At 40.0% G+C, this 18,624-nt stretch overlaps 1 protein-coding gene across 7 annotated transcripts in view; it reads right to left on the reverse strand.

The window, feature by feature from the left end:
* The window catches only part of SIPA1L1 (signal induced proliferation associated 1 like 1), a 191,062-nt gene that overhangs the window by 64,692 nt on the left and 107,746 nt on the right, over positions 1 to 18,624 (reverse strand). For all 7 annotated transcript variants that reach the window (XM_027707499.1, XM_027707516.1, XM_027707492.1 and 4 more), the window contains 3 exons: positions 13,205 to 15,025; positions 3,307 to 3,437; positions 2,509 to 2,697 (listed from right to left, as the gene is read on the reverse strand). In XM_027707499.1, the coding sequence (XP_027563300.1) occupies positions 2,509 to 2,697; positions 3,307 to 3,437; positions 13,205 to 14,702 (1,818 nt within the window). In that variant the 5' untranslated portion in view covers positions 14,703 to 15,025. The remainder of the gene's footprint in view (positions 1 to 2,508; positions 2,698 to 3,306; positions 3,438 to 13,204; positions 15,026 to 18,624) is intronic.

Raw genomic sequence — 18,624 nt, forward strand, 5'->3', positions numbered from 1 at the left:
CAGAGTGTGCTTACCTTTTTCTTTTAGAAGTGTCAAACTGTTTCATTACCACAAAACCAAAAAATACTTCGATGCAGATAATAAAAATTTAACTATCACTTGTCCTTAATGATTTTTCAAAAGTTTAAGTATTAACAGAAAACCATACTATATATCAAACTGTTGGAGCTTAATGACATATAGGATATGAAATAAGAAAAATTTCACCTCAGACTTTTGTTAGATATCATAGAATCATGGGTTGGAAGAGGTCTTCAAGATCATATAGCTTCAACCCTCCTACCCTGGGCAGGGACACCTTCCACTAGATCAAGTTGCTCAGAGCGCCATCCAGCCTAGCCTTGAACATTTCCAAGGATGGGGCATCCACAACTTCTCTGGGAAACCTAGTCCAGTGTCTCACCACCCTCACAGCAAATGACTTCCTCCTAATATCTAATCTAAACTTACTTTCAGTTTGAAGCCATTCCCCCTTCTCCTGTCATTACACACTCTTCTAAAAAAGTCCCTCTCCATGTTTCTTGTAGGCTTCCTTCAGATACTGGATGGCCACAATTAGATCATCCCAAAGTCTTCTCTTTTCCAGGCTGAACAAATCCAATTCTCTCAGCCTTTCCTCATCAGAGAGGTGCTCCACCCTTGTAATCGTCTTAATGGCCCTCCTCTGGACTCGCTCGAACAGGTCGATGTCCTTCCTGTACAGGAGACCCCAGAACTGGATGCAGTGTTCCAGGTGGGGTCTCACCAGAGCAAAGGGGCAGAATCCCCTCCCTCACCCTCCTGGCCTGCTTTTGATGCAGCCCAGGACACGATCGGCTTTCTGGGCTGCAGGTGCACATTGACAGCTCACGTCCAGCCTCTCGCCCACCAGCACCCCCAAGTCTTTCTCGACAGGGCTGCTCTTCCTCTGTTTATCCCCCAGCCTGTACTGATACTGTGGGTTGCCCTGACCCAGGTGCAGCACCCTTGCACTTGGTCTTATTAAACCTTATGAGATTCTCATGGGCCCACTTCTTGATGCCATCCTGTTCTTAGGTGTGTCAACCACACCACTCATCTTGGTGTTGTCTGCAAATCTGCTGAGGGTGCACTTGATCCCTTTGTCTGTGTCACTGATGAAATTAAATAACACTGGTCCCAATACAGACCCTTGAGCAACACCACCGGTCACTGATGTCCATCGGGACTCTGAGCCATTGACCACTACCCTCTGGATGTGACCATCCAACCAATTCCTTATCCACCAAACAGTCCACTCATCAAATCCATCTCTCTCCAATTTAGAGAGAAGGATGTTGTGTGGGACCACGTCAAAGGCTTTACAGAAGTCCAGATAAATGACATCTGCAGCTCTTCCCTTGTCCACTGATGTAGTCACTCCATCACAGAAGGCCACTAGGTTGGTCAGGCAAGACTTGCCCTTGGTGAAGCCATGCTGGCTCAAATCAGTTCCATGTGCTTTAGCATAACTTCTAGGAGGATCTGTTCCATGATCTCCCCAGGCACAGGGGTGACGCTGAAAGGTCAGTAGTTCTCAGGGTCCTCCTTTCCACCCTTTCTAAAAATGTGTACAATTTTTTCTCTTTTCCAGTCACCTGGGACTTCATCTCACTGCCATCACTTTCGAAATATCAAGGAGAGTGGCTTGACAACTACATCAGCCAATTCCCTGAGGACTCTGGGAAGCATCTCATTGAGTCCTACAGACTTGTGTACATTCATGCTCATCAGGTGGTCATGAACCTGATTTTCTCTTACAGTGGGAGGGACCCAGTTCCCATCCTGCTGTCCATCCACTAGAGAGGCGTGGGAAGAGAGGTTGCTAGGGAAGACAGGCATACCCAGAGCTGTTAAGTGTTACTACAGAAGTTTTTAATCATAATATTCACTTTACTCACAGACTTTCATTTTGCTAAGTCTAAGCTGTATGGCTAATGAGCCTCAGTTCCATCTTTAAAAGACCAGGAGACTATCACCTAATTGAAAACCATTTGTATGAAGAAGAGGCTTAGAATATTTTACCATGTAGTTTGTTTCAGGAGAAGAAAAAAACCCCCAACAAAACAAAAAGAGACAGGCAGTACCCTGATCACGGCTGAGCCAATACAATACTACAACGAAACACTTAGTTACATGGAAAACATTTAGTTACATGGAACACTTTTCTTCTTATTATAATAGCAATAAGAAAAACAGAACAAAACTCCCTCCCCCTCACAGTCTTTGAAAAACAATAACATAGGCTCTTTTGACCTAAATTAAAATGAACAAGTGCCATAACATTAATCTAAAACTTTACGCTACATAGAGAAACGAACTTGATATCATATATACCAAATATTCTGTAAACCTCGGGGTAACCACATGCAACCCAACTCTCCCTACAGATGACAAGTTTTAGTTTAAATGAGGCATTTCAACAGACTGACTCTAATCACTTAAAGGTAAAAGATAATTTTGCAACTCATGGCAGTAATCATTTATGTAATTCTGTAACTCTGCACTTACCCCTTGTTCATCAAGCTTCATAAGCTGTTCTGTGACTTTTGGAGTGTTGAAGGCCAGCCTTAGACAATGGATATTCAGCTCTGGAACCACATACTCCAGCACTTCTTTTAGGGGAAGTCCCCTGGCTGTGCAATGCTTTGCAGTGGAAGGAATAGCATCTTCCAGCACAGAGCCTCTTAATGTCATGAGCTAAGGATACAAAACAAAAATAGCATATATACTGAATTATGCACTGAGACTGATTAGCAATAGCAGTGGAACAAAACATACTGTTTTTTCAATTTCAAGTAGAGATTAAGGACATTAAGTAATTTCTGTTGGCATGAAACAGACATACACAAAATGTCATTCACTGATAGCTAACAGTAATCAGACTATTTCAAATGATTCATCAGATTTAAGTTTTACAGGAAACTACTACCTGGAAAAACTAGTATTAGTATATTATTTCTAACGGAGCACTGAAAAATAAAAAAAGTATGTTTCTCAGGTCTACTCACAGTCACATATAAAAGTGGAGAAAGTAATTTCCCGCCTCTTTGCTTGCTTCTAGCTCCTATAATTTTCTCAGTCTTTAACCAAAATGACCTTCACATTTTCCTCTGTATTGGATGTTATGGAATAACTAATTTACATATATTCTGTGCCAGATAAACACACAGCGTAATTTTGTCAGGAAGTTCCTGGATTATACAGAAATCTATTATCAATGCTGAAAAGCACACAAACTCCATACATGCCAGCTGGTTTTGCCTGCTTGCTTCTAACTTCTATTACTAACACTCCTGAACTGCTTACCTCACTGGTTCTGAATATGATCCGGTAGTTGTACTGAGGTCCATTTTCTTTGATTTCCTCTGGCTTCTCTCTTCTTATACTCACAGCTACTGGACCCAGGTTCTCATCTGCCCCAAAGTAGTTCCAGTGTTCTTGCATAGGAGAAAAGAAAAAAAAAGTCTGCCTTACTTCTTACACATCAACTATATTTTCACGCTTGACTATAATATTGGGAATGCAGATATGCTCTTGTTGACTCTATGGAGCTGGCAGTTTAAGTGGTACCAGGATGTCACTCTTGTGCTTCAATTCTATCATAAGCTCTGTTTATACAAGAAGGCTGAAATTCAACATGACATCACTGCTTAAATAGGCCTAAAACAGGATATACCTCTTACATCTTATATTGACATCCATTTCATTCACATTGAGCTAATTAAGTACAACCAATTTCCCTCCTCTTAAAAATAAAAAGAAGGAAGCCAAGTGCACCAAAGTGGGAAGTTCAACACCCTACATTAAAAGAGAAATGGCAAAGAACTACACTTAGCAAAGGATATAAATTATTTTTGTTTGACTGTTTTTTTTGCTTTTTCCATAAAAGTAATTCAGTTCTAAAAGAGGAAAAATTGATGAAGCTGAGAAAGAAGACTTGTTCATAGTAAAAATATCAAAGCATAGTACCACACAAGAATAATGCACAAGAAAAAAAATGACGAGCATAAATATTTAACAGTGAAGTGTTCAACAATCCTGAAAGCAAATTTAAAGTACTAAAAGTTGAGTTGAAAACTAGCCTAGTAGGGAGGGCAGCAGAAAGAAAACAGGGCTGGCAAAATTGCTTATTAGCTGAACTGCAGACTAAAATGAATACATTTTTATATTCATTTAACTACAGACATGTAAAGCCAAGCTTTACTGAAAAATACTAGAAAAGCACATTTACAAAAATTAAAGCTCAACAATTTTTGAGATTCTTGTTGAAGGTTCTTCTGTTGAGCCTTCTGAGCATTACAAACTATCTTGACTCATGACAGAGGTACATCACCATTAATGCAGCAACACATAAACAAAACTGCACATATATTAAGTGACAACTGAATTTGAAGTCAAGCAGTGTACAAGAAAAATAAGTCTCATGTCATCATTTTCCATATGCCACATACATGAATGAATATTATGCAAAAAAATACAAAGAGCTATCTGAAATTCAGCAATTCAAAGAAATGGGAAATTCAACGGAATGAAAAAAGATGTAACTACCTTGTAAGGAAATGTAACCATACTGCCTCAACTACTACATAAAGATTACTTGTTATTCTTAAAATAACCAGAGCTTTAAAATAAGAATTTTAGGAGCAGTCTAATATGAGCTATTCTACTATAAAGATAAAATGTAAAATATATTAACATCATCAAGAACTGCATCCTTAGAGATAGTAAAAATAGATATTGAACATATTCCATCCAAAGTGAATGCCAGTCATTTTTCCAATTAATAATCACTTGTGGTGTTAAAAAGTTGAGAGTCTCATTTTTTACTGTATTTCTTTTAAAAATTATACTTACTGATTCTTGCAAAACTTTCCTCTAACACATTAAATACTTTTCAAGTAGGGTGCTTTCTCCTCATGAACTTACTTGTGCCCTGGAATTACACCTTTGTCTTCACACAGCTATCCAGCCCTTTAAGCCCTTGGGGGCTCTATTCTATTTCCCAGTGTCTGGTATTTTATTACCCTTTCCTCAACATTTTCCATTTAAGATTTCAAAGCAAGCAAGACATAAAAGAAACATGCTTGCAGCACTGTAAGACTTGCTTTCTACCAAATTCCTCTGCAAGTCATGAGAAGCCAATATTCTCCACAGAAATAATTAAGATCCAAAATTCTTTTAATATCTTGCGGAATATTGTGTAAATACTGGCATTAAGGTTTGGATGTCTAAAACAGTTGTGAATGGGGAAACTAGTAATAATTAGATCATCCACATAAGCCTAATTAAATCTTTATACTAGTTCACTGATATGAGCCCTGTAAATGCCAGTGATGTTCTGTAGTTCAAAATTCTAAACTATCTTACTAGCACCTTAGTTTTTCTTCTTCCTCCATTAAGTAGCTTGCTTTTTTTCCCAGGATGTTTATAGCTTGCCAGCTTATGGCAGACATGGTCAATGCAGAAGCAACACAGTCTTTGAGAATGTTAGATGAATTTTATATTCAGAACCTGAAATAGCTTGGTCATCTCCACAGTAAACTGCTTAGCGACTTAAAAAGAGTGATGTGGCTTTGCTTTTATAATAGAAAAATTTAAAGAAACAAGATATGGTGGTAATACATACTAGAAAGTTCCAAACACTACATTAGTTTTCTGCATCAACAGCTGCACAAATGGTAAAATTTCTATATCCTATAACCACTCTAGCCTGCAATTAAGATAGAGAATTTTCTCAGGAGAAATTATTTTACCTCTTAAAAACACATTTAGGAAGGCTGGTAAGAGGAATGTTTGAAGCAGCATTAAAATACACATACTATTCTGTATCATTTGATTAAGCTTTTTAACTAGCTCCTATTGCTTTGGAAAAAATGCATGAAGAAGTATGGAATTTTACACTTCTCTGCTAATAGGAAATGTCTTTTATACTCTTTCCCTTCAGTCTGCATAGGGCAGTTATCTGTCTTGCTCTCCTATGCATGTCCTCAGTTCTCTCTTCTATTCACATTTACTACAAGGTTGTTCACTCTTTACCTTCGTCTTCATTCTTTCTCCTCTCCTCCCCCACCTCTGCATTCATTCTGCAAGCTACACTATATATCCCTGTATCTGACTACTGTTCCTTGTGGTACACTTTTTCTTGCATCTCCACCCGATTTTCCACTACATACTGAATCTCCTTCCATCGAACAATTTTCTGTTTCCTGTTGCAGAAAAGAAGTAGCAGAATTAAAGTGCACAAAGTTTAATAACCAATCTAAAGGTAGCTACTTAAGAGTTTTATTGGGAAAACTAAGGCTACCTCACAACTATAATTCAAGAACTTTATGCCAAACATGAATACCATAGAAGTCAGCTTCTTTCTCCACCCCACACAGCAACTTATTGAAAGCAACACTTCTCAAGCTTGACATTATTTAATTCAAACTACTGTTGAAAAATCATTTAAATAAAAGACAATCAGAACAACTAGCAACAGCCATAAAATAATTTATAAATCCATACCAAACAGAAATAATTGATTGTACTTGGCCATTAAAACAAACTATACATATTTTTAAATATTTATCATATAATTCAAAAGATACTTCCAATGAAAGAACCTAAGTGAAAATACTTATTTTCTTGGCAGATATTCCCTTGCAAAGAAAATCCAAGTAAATGCACTTGATTTTAGATATCATGTTCATGTGATGTATTCTGTGTAATCAGACTAGAAGTAAAAATCCCAAACATTTTGCATAAGAATGAAACTTGGCATCAAGCATTTTCCTCTAATCCTACCTCAGCATTTACAACACTGCAAAACTCTGCCCAGCAGTTCTCCAGAAACAAGAGGGTAGCATTTTCAGAGCTTAGTCCTATAATGTCTGCAGACTGTTGCTCAGGACTAAACTGCTAACTGCAAATTTTCTGCAAGTCTAGCCACACACTTGAAAGGTACCATTTTTTGGATAGAATATGCAGCAATTTAAAGCATTAGAGCAAAGGCTGTTTTTACTGTCTACCAATAGTTAAAGGAAAGCTGACCAACAGCTCATTTGTTATAAAACCAGTTCAGAAAACTACTTTACTTCTCAGTCAAGTCTTTCATTCTATGCCAGTAAGTAAAAATTTGTCCTAAATGGTAATGGTAAAGTTAGTGACTACCGCCTGAGGATGATGGAAGCAAAACAGATACTCTTGGTTCTTTCTATGAGAACCACAATTCCCAGACACAACTAGAGAGACAGAGAAAACAGATTGCTCTTCCGGAGTGATATGTTCTTTTTTAAACAGCACTTGGACAAGCTGACAGAAGCAAATTTTTCTACCTCTACAGCTTTAATATTGATTATAAATAAGTCTTTAATATCAAGCTATAAATAGGTCAATAAGCATGGCTCTCCTTGAAAAATACTTCATTGCTAATAAATAACCCATTACCCAAATGCACAAACATTTGTAAGACTTTATCCAGAATACACATACAAAGTTTTTTACCCCTGGGAAAGAAATTTAAGTCTCAATTAAGTTATGGACAGACATTCAGAATTTCCCCTGTACTCTGCATTGGTGAGGCCACACCTTGAGTATTGTGTTCAGCTCTGGGCCCCTCAGTTCAGGAAGGACATTGAGGTGCTGGAGCGGGTCCAGAAAAGAGCAACGAGGCTGGTGAAGGGACTTGAGCACAAGTCCTATGAGGAGAGGCTGAGGGAGCTGGGGTTGTTTAGTCTGGAGAAGAGAAGGCTTAGAGGCGACCTCATCACTCTCTTCAACTACCTGAAGGGAGGTTATAGCCAGGCGGGGGTTGGTCTCTTCTCCCGGGCAACCAACAATAGGACAAGGGGACATGGGCTCAAGCTCTGCCAGGGGAGGTTTAGGTTAGATGTTAGGAAGAAATTCTTTACAGAGAGGGTTATCGGGCATTGGAACGGCCTACCCAGAGAGGTGGTGGATTCACCATCCCTGGAGGTTTTTAAAAAGAGATTGGACGTGGCCCTTAGTGCCATGATATAGTAATTGGAGTTGGATCAGGGGTTGGACTTGATGATCTTGGAGGTCTCTTCCAACCCTACCTATTCTATGATTCTATGATTCTATGATTCTAAGTAGAAGACATTATGATACTACATAAAACCACTTCTGTCTCAAATACGGTGCCCTGATCTCAACTGGGAAAGGTTCAGAGAAGGGTAACAAAACATGATTGAGGGGAATAACATGATTGAGCCTTATAAAATCATACATAGCAAGGAAAGGCAAGAAACCCAAACTTTTTCACCTAGCAGTGAAATTGTTTAATCTGACCCTAGTTTTTACTCTGGAAGCCAGCAGACAAGCCAGTGAAACCCAGATCTTTATGACCAGTGTGGTCAAGCTGCACAACTCCTTGCTGCTGCAGGAGTACTACGAATGCTGAAAGTCTACCCAGAGTAACAGACATGTGGACAAATATCCAAAGATTACTAAATACAAATTATATTATCATCAGGTTGAGAAGTCCATTATCTGTGCATCTCCAGATGCTGGCAAAGTACACTCGGAAAGTCAGCCTTTGCCTGAAGATAGGACTAGAAGTTTTGGGTTGACCTAAGATAACTCTTCCCTTCTCTGGGAACTCTAATTTTATGTCTAGAAGCAGCGAGTTCAAGAGTTTTGCTTCTCTCCCTCTTTTTTTTTTTAAATACACTGACACATTGCAGTCAATGGTACAAAAATTATTTGTGTGGGGTAGACAGTTATGTATATAAGGAAGAATCTCAATTTCTTAGACAAGAATACATTTTCTTACATTTCAGTAAGAAGGCCTAAACAACTTGCTTCTCCTTTCTGTCAAAAATATACTTTCTATCAAAGCTGAAGTTCATCAGCTGCCTTAACATTTATTTTCTTAAAAGATCAGTTGCAAGGTTTTATACTCATTGCCATCATAGCACAAACAAATACGTTAGAATGGTCTCCAAGGAAAAAGTAGTCCAGAAAGTAGCCCCAAAACAACTGACAGGTAGCTTCTAGAAATCCCCTCCCCTGCACCTTACATTTGGTGCCACTATGTAGCAAAGAAAGAAACCCAAATGAGTCCAATCCGTTTTCCATCTGATTAATTCGAAAAGCACCATGTTTAGAGAGAACATTACTTCAATAATCACAGAATTTTTAAGTTTTGCCCTGTGCCAGCTTACTTCAAAACATTTTTATTGTTATTTATGATCTCAGTTGTGTATTTCAGCCAATATTCTGATTTCACTTCAGAGGGTTCAGATTACAAAGCTTCCCTTGCACGCAACTGTGCAGCAAGAGCTGAAAACATACACACATTACAGCACAAGTGACAGAGAACACCAATACTGAACTAAAGCCAGTCTAACTCTGTCCAGCTACCTACTACATCTACACAAACTACAAACCCCTTCAATAAAGAGGTATCTTAAAAGAAGGGACTCGATCATATTAAACAGAGATGCCAGAAAAGACCCTGTTGTCTTAACTAAAACAGGTCAGAAATTGTCTCTTAAGAGAAGGGAAAACATCATGCAAAAAAACCCATGACTGTTGTGTAAAATTCAAATAATGAACAACTTCCTTCAGTAGGTTTTTTCCTATGTAGAGTTAACCTTTTTGTTCAAACTTTAATCTTATTCCAAGGTCAAATTTGTGCAACTTTCACAAGTATTTTCTTGCCCTGTCTTCATCCTCTTTTTATGCACTAGCTCAGCTTATAAATCTCTAGACTTAAAACTTTTATTTAAGTCCTTCTATCAAATATACCTTTCAAAAAACACCTTCAAATAGTCACCTTGCAAATACATTTTGCGTATCATAAGAGTAGCATTCATTTCCTGTTAGAATAAACATCTCCATGTGAATTAGTTGTGCGTGAGCCTTCTGTTTGTGAACAGAGGGAAGACACTGCAATGCATATGATCTGGCAAGGTTCATTTCTCTCCACTGAGTAAAAAGGGAATCTGCACAATGAGCTCAGATATAAAGTAAAGGAGGTGAATCTAACCTTGGGAAGTGCCATTATAAAGTTCTTTTCCCAATATCTGTACCCTGTAGCATTTTTCTAACCTCCTCTAAACTGTCTCCAACAGTCTGGACACTTGGCCAGAATATTATTTATCAATACTACCACTCTGCAGAAGGACCAATTTCCTTTACATACAAAAGCTCATCCATTTCCATTCATTGAATTTACACAAGATCCATCCATAAATGTCACATGCAAATATTTACACTAACTAGATTAAAATATTTTAATTAATTTGGACCATGTTAGTAATACTGTAAGCTCACTTATACCTCCCCCATACACTGCTAAAATTTGAGATGCATCTATCATTCAAGTAACAATATCTGTAAAAAATGAGCTATTGATTTCACGTAATTTAAGATTTCAGTCAGGTCACTATCAGCATCTCACCAAATTACCTTGAAGAAATTAAAATACAGACTATATGAATGCAATGGCTTTCATTTTTTTTCTTTTTTTTTAAGACATAAGATTAACTATGGAGTTTTTTCTTCTTTGTGGCAAGATCTACTTTCTGTTAAATCATGTTCACTGGTATCAATAATGATTTTTAACTAGCAGTTCTTTGTTGATATAGTCCCGAATTACCTGCTTTGCTATTTCAAATTGGAATAAAAACAAACTCAGGCTTACAATTCTCTCAAACATCACTTTTTACTCTTTGCAAGCTCTAGGATCACTAGGGGTTCTCCAAATCTGTGAAATTTTCCTGGTTTGAGATCTATAAAACATATTGTTGTTGAATCAGAATTCTTTGCTTTATACTTCTAAGACTATAATATTACTCAAGGCCTGCTGACTTGATGAGCCAATCCCACTGAAACTGTCTTTCAGCACTCTTTCCATTTATAACATCATAAAGATCCAACCACCTCTTCCAGCAACAAAACTTCTGCATCACTACCTGCTTCATGTTGTTAAAAAAAAAAAACAACAACAAAAAACGGTTACAACTGACTTCCTTGATTTTTTTTTTCCTGTTATGCTGCTTTATCACTATCCCATCTCGTCAGCTTACTCTAAAGTTTGCTTAGGGAACAATGATACTCTGTGTGGTCAACAAAATGTGTTTTGCACCTGTAGAAATTTGGGGTTTGGGCATATCTAATGAGGCTTCTGAAGTACACATTTTCAGACAAAAATCTCTAGTAGAATCAACATCCCTGGCTTGTGCCTGCTAGACTGGACACAAGGAAAGTGTTTTATAGCTTAAGAAAAAAAATCACAGCTTCTTCTCTTCCTCCAAACCCACTCCATACACACGTTTTTATATCTGGTTGCCCCTCATCAATGCCTTTAGGACTAAATTATGTAGATTTTATCTAATTCATCTTAATTACAACTACGAGAAATGGAAATGTAATGGTGACTGTAACTGTAGTAGCATAAGGGTGTGGTTTCCCTTAAGGAGAAGGGAAACATAAATTGCTGTTGCCTAAAGGCTGAAATTCCTTCCACTCACACCTCCTTCCTCTTCTGCTGTTCACCCTCATTGCTCCCCTGGCAGTAGGGCTTTGGTACTTCTCTGACTGCAAGGAAAGATAATATGCCTCACCAAAACTGGAGAGAAATAACCATGCAATAAAACCCCAAATTTATTGTGATGGCAAGACTTCTGGTTAGTAAACTCAACTGGCTTATCATGTTTTCAGAAAACAAGAGAAATACAAGTACAAGGGAGAGGAATAAAATCTTCCCCTTTTACTCATGAAATGCTGGTAAATCAGGTCAGCTGTGGTATGAAAATGCACCTTTGGTTGCTGATCGCAAAACTCAGAGTGATAAGGTATCAAATTGTTCCAAAAGTAGACATATAGGAAGGTAATCACAGACAAAGGTCTCTAATCCCAGGGTCTCCCCTCCAAATATACCTCATCCTATATCACACATCTGGCTTACTGCTCCCAGGAAACCAATATTTTTCCTAACTTCTTTGTCTCCAAAGGATGTGGATCAACACTGTCTAAAAAACATGGAGCAAAGGCTCAGCCCTAGAAAAACTTCAGAAAGGGGAGACTGGAAAGAGTAACAAGAGCCACCCCACAATGCAGGGATAAAGAGGCGAGAGACGGACATATTTTGAAGGCAAGAGAAAAATGGGAGATGAGATTATTACCAATAACATACAGTTAAGAAGTTATAGGGTGGTTTTAACTGACTTAATTCTAACCAGGCATCCCTAATGTTTTTATCTGCAGGAAACAAGCTCTTTCGAGCTGTGTTCACCAAAGAGAAGAAAACCAGTCCTGATCACTGGTAGGTAAGGAATGACCACTCTTCAGGTCAGTCAGACCAGTTCTATCCATCAGGAGATAGCACAGCGAGGCACACAAACCTGCAGACAGAACTCAAACTTTAAAGGACTTTGGTCTGCACTCCTTTTTTGATCGTTTCCAGAATCAGGAAGAACAGACAGCGAGATCTTCATCTTATGCCACTATCACTTTGGTGAGAGGGGTATTTGGTTAAAGATTGGGCTTTGCTCTTTTCTACAGGTCAAAAAACTTTGGTCTGTTTTTTGGGGTTTTTTAATCTCTCCCATATGCCTCCAAAGGAAAATAAAACCCTTGGTTTCACAGCAGAACCATGTGATAAAAAATCCTGTACTCTGGCTTTTCAAATATGTTGTTGTCATTGCAACATGGATATATGTGTGTATATGCTGATATTTATATAGTGATGGTTTGTGTCTACAAAATCTGACAGATTAGAATTTTCTTTCTAGAATGATGGCTATAACAAAAATAGTGAGTGAGGAAGACAGAATTTTATCTTTGTTTATACTGATTATTTATTGTTGTAAACGCTAACTTTCCAAGATGCACATTCCACTAAACCCTCAGTACATCAAGTCTTGATACGAAAGGAAGAAAGTTCTCCTATTTTACAATTTTATTTTCTGGTTTTAATCTTTCAAATGTCAACCCCTGCCCCCTCCCACAAATAACAAAGCTGTGTTTCAAGACATCTATAATTTGTAGCCATTTCTGTCATATATATCAGTAATAAAATCCTCAACATTTTTATACTCTAACACTGTGAAAGACTATTTGATATAGCATGTAACGTGCATAAACATACCATGCTTAAGCACTGATGATTAAAGACATACATAATTCTTGCAAATACTATTGAACATCAACTGAATTTTACATGTCTGTTCAAGGAGAAATAAAATTTACCTACCTTTCTGGTAGAAGAATTTTCGGTAATAATATGCACCAAGGTCTACATGTTCAACGATGTATCTTTTCACTCTGTCTAGATGTAAAATCAGATTCTCCTTGGGAACTTCCAAAACTGCAACTCCGGCATTTGTGCAATGAGAACTCAGAGTCGACTCAAATGAGGCACTTTCACACCCACTGAAGGAACCTGAATTAGATTTGGAAAGGCTGATCTTCCTCTCCCCTTCCCCACCAATCTCATTACGAAAATAAGGACAACTCATCACTAGTTCATTGCTTTTATCGTCCCCCTGGTCCATATTGAGACTTCCTTTTGAATTCAGGTCTTCAGTGCTGCCCATCGGAGAATTGAAACTTGCAGAATGGGACAAGGGTCCAGAGACAAGTGATGCTACAGCAGCAGCAGATGCACCTGTTGTTGTGTTCCTTCTTTTAATAACATTATGCCTGTTGATTGCTGCTTCATTTAAATCAAATAAAATACTCTGTACATCATAATGAGCGAAACACTTTGGACAAGTCCAAGGCTTGATGCTATCTTCTGACCTGTTATCTTCAAGATCTGAAGACTTCCCAAGTTCCCCTTCACCTTTGGCATTGCGCAGCTTACGAAAAATAGATGAATCTCCTGTCTCTGATTTTGAGCGTCTCTTGAGTGGTTTCTCCCTTTCCTTAAAGAGTCTCAGGTTTTCCCTTTGAGTAATAGGTCCATCTATCACATCTAGAGAGAATCCTGAACCTTTGCTTCCACTGGCAATCAGGAGCTCACCGAGCTTAGCTGTGGCTGGGCTTCTCTGATCAGTCTTTTCATCTTTATAGCCCTTCAGTAAGTCAAAAAAACTTTCTCCTGAAGTTCCCTGCTTATCTATGGAAGATGTGCTGCCATACTCCCTGTGCAGAGATGGGCCAGATTTAAACGTAGGTGAAATACATTCATCAAAACTATCCACATCAAGCTCACTTATGGTAATGTCGCTGTTGCTGCGCTGTCGTATTCTGCGAAGAGCTTTCCTTGGGGAACTGGGATAGCCATCAGGTGTAAGAAACCTGGAATCTAGATTCTCAGATTGTCTGGTCTTGTTTTTAAGTGTGCTCTGGATGCTCTTTAACATGACAGAATCACTAGCATTCAGATTAACAGAACTTCCCTGACTCCCAGGACTGCTTTTAGAAGACATGCTGTCAAGGCAACTTGACGTTTCAATATCTTGGCTAGACCTGCTTGTTTCCTTGATGTTCTCCTTCCTTGGGGGCCAATCAGCAATCCTTGCCCTGACCCCCATTTTGGGGACTCCAGGAGTAGAGGTAACATGATGGGAACTCTCATTGCGAGGAGGTCCAACTGGCGCCATGACTGCAGATCCTAAGCTGCCATTCTGTGACCTAAAGCGCCTCATATAGAAATCATCCGAGTGGACTTTTGAGGTGCCATCTGTTCCAACTGATACCCCAGTGGCAACAGCCCTTTCGGTCTGGGACCGCTTCAAGCTGGTCATGGTCTTTCAGTATGTTCAACCTTAGTAAGTTCCAAGAGAAAACACAGTCATTTCTGCTTTTTAAATGCACAGTTCTCTTTTGGAGAATAGTCTCCAAAATATACAATGGTTGCATGAGATCTTAATCATGGGTACTTAAGGACACAGTTAAATGCAGGATGTCCAGAAAATTCAGATATTCAGTAGGTTTTGATAAGTAATAATTTCCTTGAACTTCTGCATTTTAAGAAATAGCCATGATCCAATACATTCAAATTGCTTTAACATCACTCGCGTTCCAAAATGTCAGAGTTGTAATCCCATCATTTATGCTTCTTTTAAGACTAGAATAGAAAAAAGAGAGATAAAATAATTATTTATTTAATAATATATAAGTTTTTGGTAACTGAAACTATCAAAATAATTATTACACATAACTAATATTTTTAATAAACGTGCTTTTAAATCCTGTGATCATCATCTCAGAAGTGCAGAGCTGTGTTATATGGTGGTGAGGAGTTTTCTAAATATTGTCGAGTTGCCTTCTGAAAACTTCCAGATTTTGATTCCACACATAAATACAATGTTTTCCTTATGAACTGATTAGCAGTACTGTTACAACGCACAAGTAGGGAGGTATTTTCCTCAGCTGAAGGACACATACTGCATTTCCCAGAAAAATTAGATAGGAGCCAAATCAGAACTACTTAAACACTTAAAAGAATTTGCCATTTACAAGTCATACATCCTTGGTTGCAATTAGGTATTAACAATGCCTATTCAACTTTTCCATTAATGTAAATAACTGACATGCTAACAAAAACTTATTAGCACAAAGATTACAAAATTATAATAGAGAGAATGGCTGTCAATAACATTTATTTTGTGCTTTGCACAGGCTTATTTACAGATTAGCTGCATAGTCCAGAAAGTATGTATCACCTCTGCAGAGAGTTCACAACAAAAAAAGTTAAAGCTTAACAGAAACACATACTTTTAAGGAACTTGATAAGAAAAGTTTCATTTTCCCTGGCTAACAAAATATTGTCTGCCACAGCTCCTCTATAATCCAGCTTTACAAAGTCACAGAAATTAAATGGTTTCCCATACCTCATCAGTACTGAAGTGATTACAAAGCATTTTGTATACTGCCCTTTGAGGAGCTAAAAAAAATAATCCACAAATACATCATTGCTAGTAGAAGACAAAAGCATGGGATTGTCAAGATAAAAATCTTGCACTGCTCTGTACATCCTTTAACACAAAGAAGTTAATAATTTTCAAAGGCTGAACCAATTACACAAAATGTGGCCTTTAAATATTTGCCAAATGTGTGCAAAGAGATGCTGCTGAACCAGCACTACATTCACAATACAGTATTGTCTACAAATCAAGGCTTTCTGATGCTTCCAGGGAAACTAGTACTTTCTGCAGTCTCAGAACTACAATACTTTGCACCACACTAATTAAATACCAAGCCAGGGCACTTTCTGCCTCCGAAGACATCATGTTTTAACTTCACTTGCCATATAATACACCTCTTCGAAATAGCTGTTGTTTATATAAAGCTCAACATGTAAGGAATACTTAAAATGCATACTGACTGCATCACACACAACAAGAAGGTACAAGTCACTTAGGGTATTTCTGTATTTGCACAGCCATTTACATAAATGCAGCTCTTTTCCTTGTAATGTTTCTAAAGTCATAGGATCATGGAATGGTTCAAGTTGGAAGGGACCTTAAAGATCATCTTGTTCCAACCCTTCTCCCCCACCATAAGTAGGGATGCCACCCACTTGATCGGGTCTTGAACATCTCCAGGGATAGGGCATCCACAACTTCTCTGGGCAGCCTGTTCCAATGCCTCACCACCCCTCACAGTAAAGAACTTCTTTCTACCATCTAATCTAAATCTTCACTTTTTTAAATTTAAAACTGTTTGTTTCCCATTGTGCTATAATCATCTGTCCATGTAAAAAGTCCCTACCTTTTTTCAAAGTCCCCTTTAAGTACTGGAAGGGTGCAATGAGGTCTCCTCACAGCCTTCTCTTCTCCAGGCTGAACAACCCCAGATCTCTCAGCCTGTCTTCACAGAAAAGGTGCTCCAGCCCTCTGATCATCTTTATGGCCTTCCTCTGGACCCACTCTAACAGTTCCATATCTTTCTTGTCCTGAGGACTCCAGTCCTGGACACAGTACTCCAGGTGGGATCTCACAAGGACAGAATAAAAGGGGAGACTCACCTCCCTGAACCTCCTGGCCACGTGGCTTTTGATGAGGCCCAAGATAAGGCTGGCTTTTTCGGCTGCAAGCACACACAGCTGACTTATGTCCAGCTTTTTGTCCACCAGCACTTCCAAGTCCTTCTCCACAGGGCTGCTCTCAACAAGTTCATCTCCCAGTCTGTACTCAGGTCCAGGATTGCCCTGCCCCAGGTGCAGCACCCTGTATTTGGACTTGTTGAATCTCATTAGGTTCTCATGGACACTCCTCAAGCTTGTCCATGTCCTCCTAGATGGCATCCCTTCCTTCTGTTGTGTCAACTGCACCATTCAGCTTTGTGTCATCAATAATACTGCTGAAATAATACTTTTTTTCTAATCAAATAAATAGAATGACTTTAGAAAAGCAGTCTGTCCATTCTGCTATTGCAAAATTACTGAATTTTCAGCTGTTAGCGTTCTATAATTTTCAAACACTTTCCTGCCTATGAACTAATCAAGCTGGTGAAACAACTTTGTGCACCACAAGATCAAGGAAGGGAAAATGCAGACACTAAGTGCCATGACATAACCTAATGTTCTGCCCATGCTTTTCAACGGTGCCATATCAAATACTGTTTATGCACTATTAACCTCTATGAAATGGCAACACTGCATAGCACTTTCTAAAGATCTATACAGGCTTGCCTTTATAGGTGGGACAGAAGGAAAACAGAATGAAAACTGATAAGGATTTAGGGCAGGAGCAAAATAGGCTAAAAGGGATCGTGAAGGAAAAGTCAAGCTGAGGGTTGATGTTGTGGGTTTATGTGGTTTTTCCCCTCTGGAGCCGATGATGGATGGCTCCAGGGCGGACTTCCTGGTGCGGACCAAGGAGGAGAGCCAATTAGAAGTTTTAGTAACGCCTCTGTGATAACATATTTAAGAAAAACTTATTGCACAGAAGAAATTCCAGCCAGGGAAGAGCAGACCTCTGTCTCTCCCGGGCGGCCCTGCCACCTCCCCTGCTGCGGTGGGGGGGCGGGGGCAGGTCGGCCCGGGCCTCTCGGCACCTAGCCTGGAGCCGGCAGCGGCGGCCCCTGCGAATGGGCGGGCGGGGCCGGAGCCCTTGCCAGGGCGTGCGGCCCCGTGGGGGAGCGGCCCCGAAGCCCCGGCCAGAGCCGTGGCCGTGGCGTGCGGCCCTGTGAGGGGAGCGGCCCCGCAACCCCCCCGCGGGCCCGCCCCGCGAGCAGCCCGGGAGAGACGTGGCCGCGGCGGCCGGGGCCGGGACCACAGCCCTGCAGAGAGTGGCCCCGCAGCCCCCAGGCCCGCCCCGCGAGCAGCCCGTGCTCAAGCCCATCCTGCCCGAGGAGCCAAGCCGGGCCGGGCCGGGCCGAGGGGGGCGGGGGCGCCCTTCGAGCTGGGCCAGAGGGTGGCCAGACCGAGGATGCTGGAGCAGGTGGATGCATGAAAGAGACAGTCACCTGTGGGAGACCCAGGATGGAGCGGGGTCCTGCAGGAGATTTGCAGCCTGTGGAGAGAGGAGCCCACGCCGGAGCAGGTTATTCCCAGACAGGACGCGACTCATGGCCCTGCGGGGGACCCACATCGGTGCAACTCATCTGTCAAGGACTGCATCCTATGAAAAACCATCAGGGTATAGAGACTCCCTGCACCCCATGGAGGAATGACCTTCGGGACAGCAGATATGGAAGACCTGCAGCCCGGAGACGGGGGTG

The sequence above is a fragment of the Neopelma chrysocephalum genome, unplaced genomic scaffold, assembly GCF_003984885.1.
Source record: "Neopelma chrysocephalum unplaced genomic scaffold, ASM398488v2 Primary Assembly neopelma1_24, whole genome shotgun sequence".
Lineage (NCBI taxonomy): Eukaryota > Metazoa > Chordata > Aves > Passeriformes > Pipridae > Neopelma > Neopelma chrysocephalum.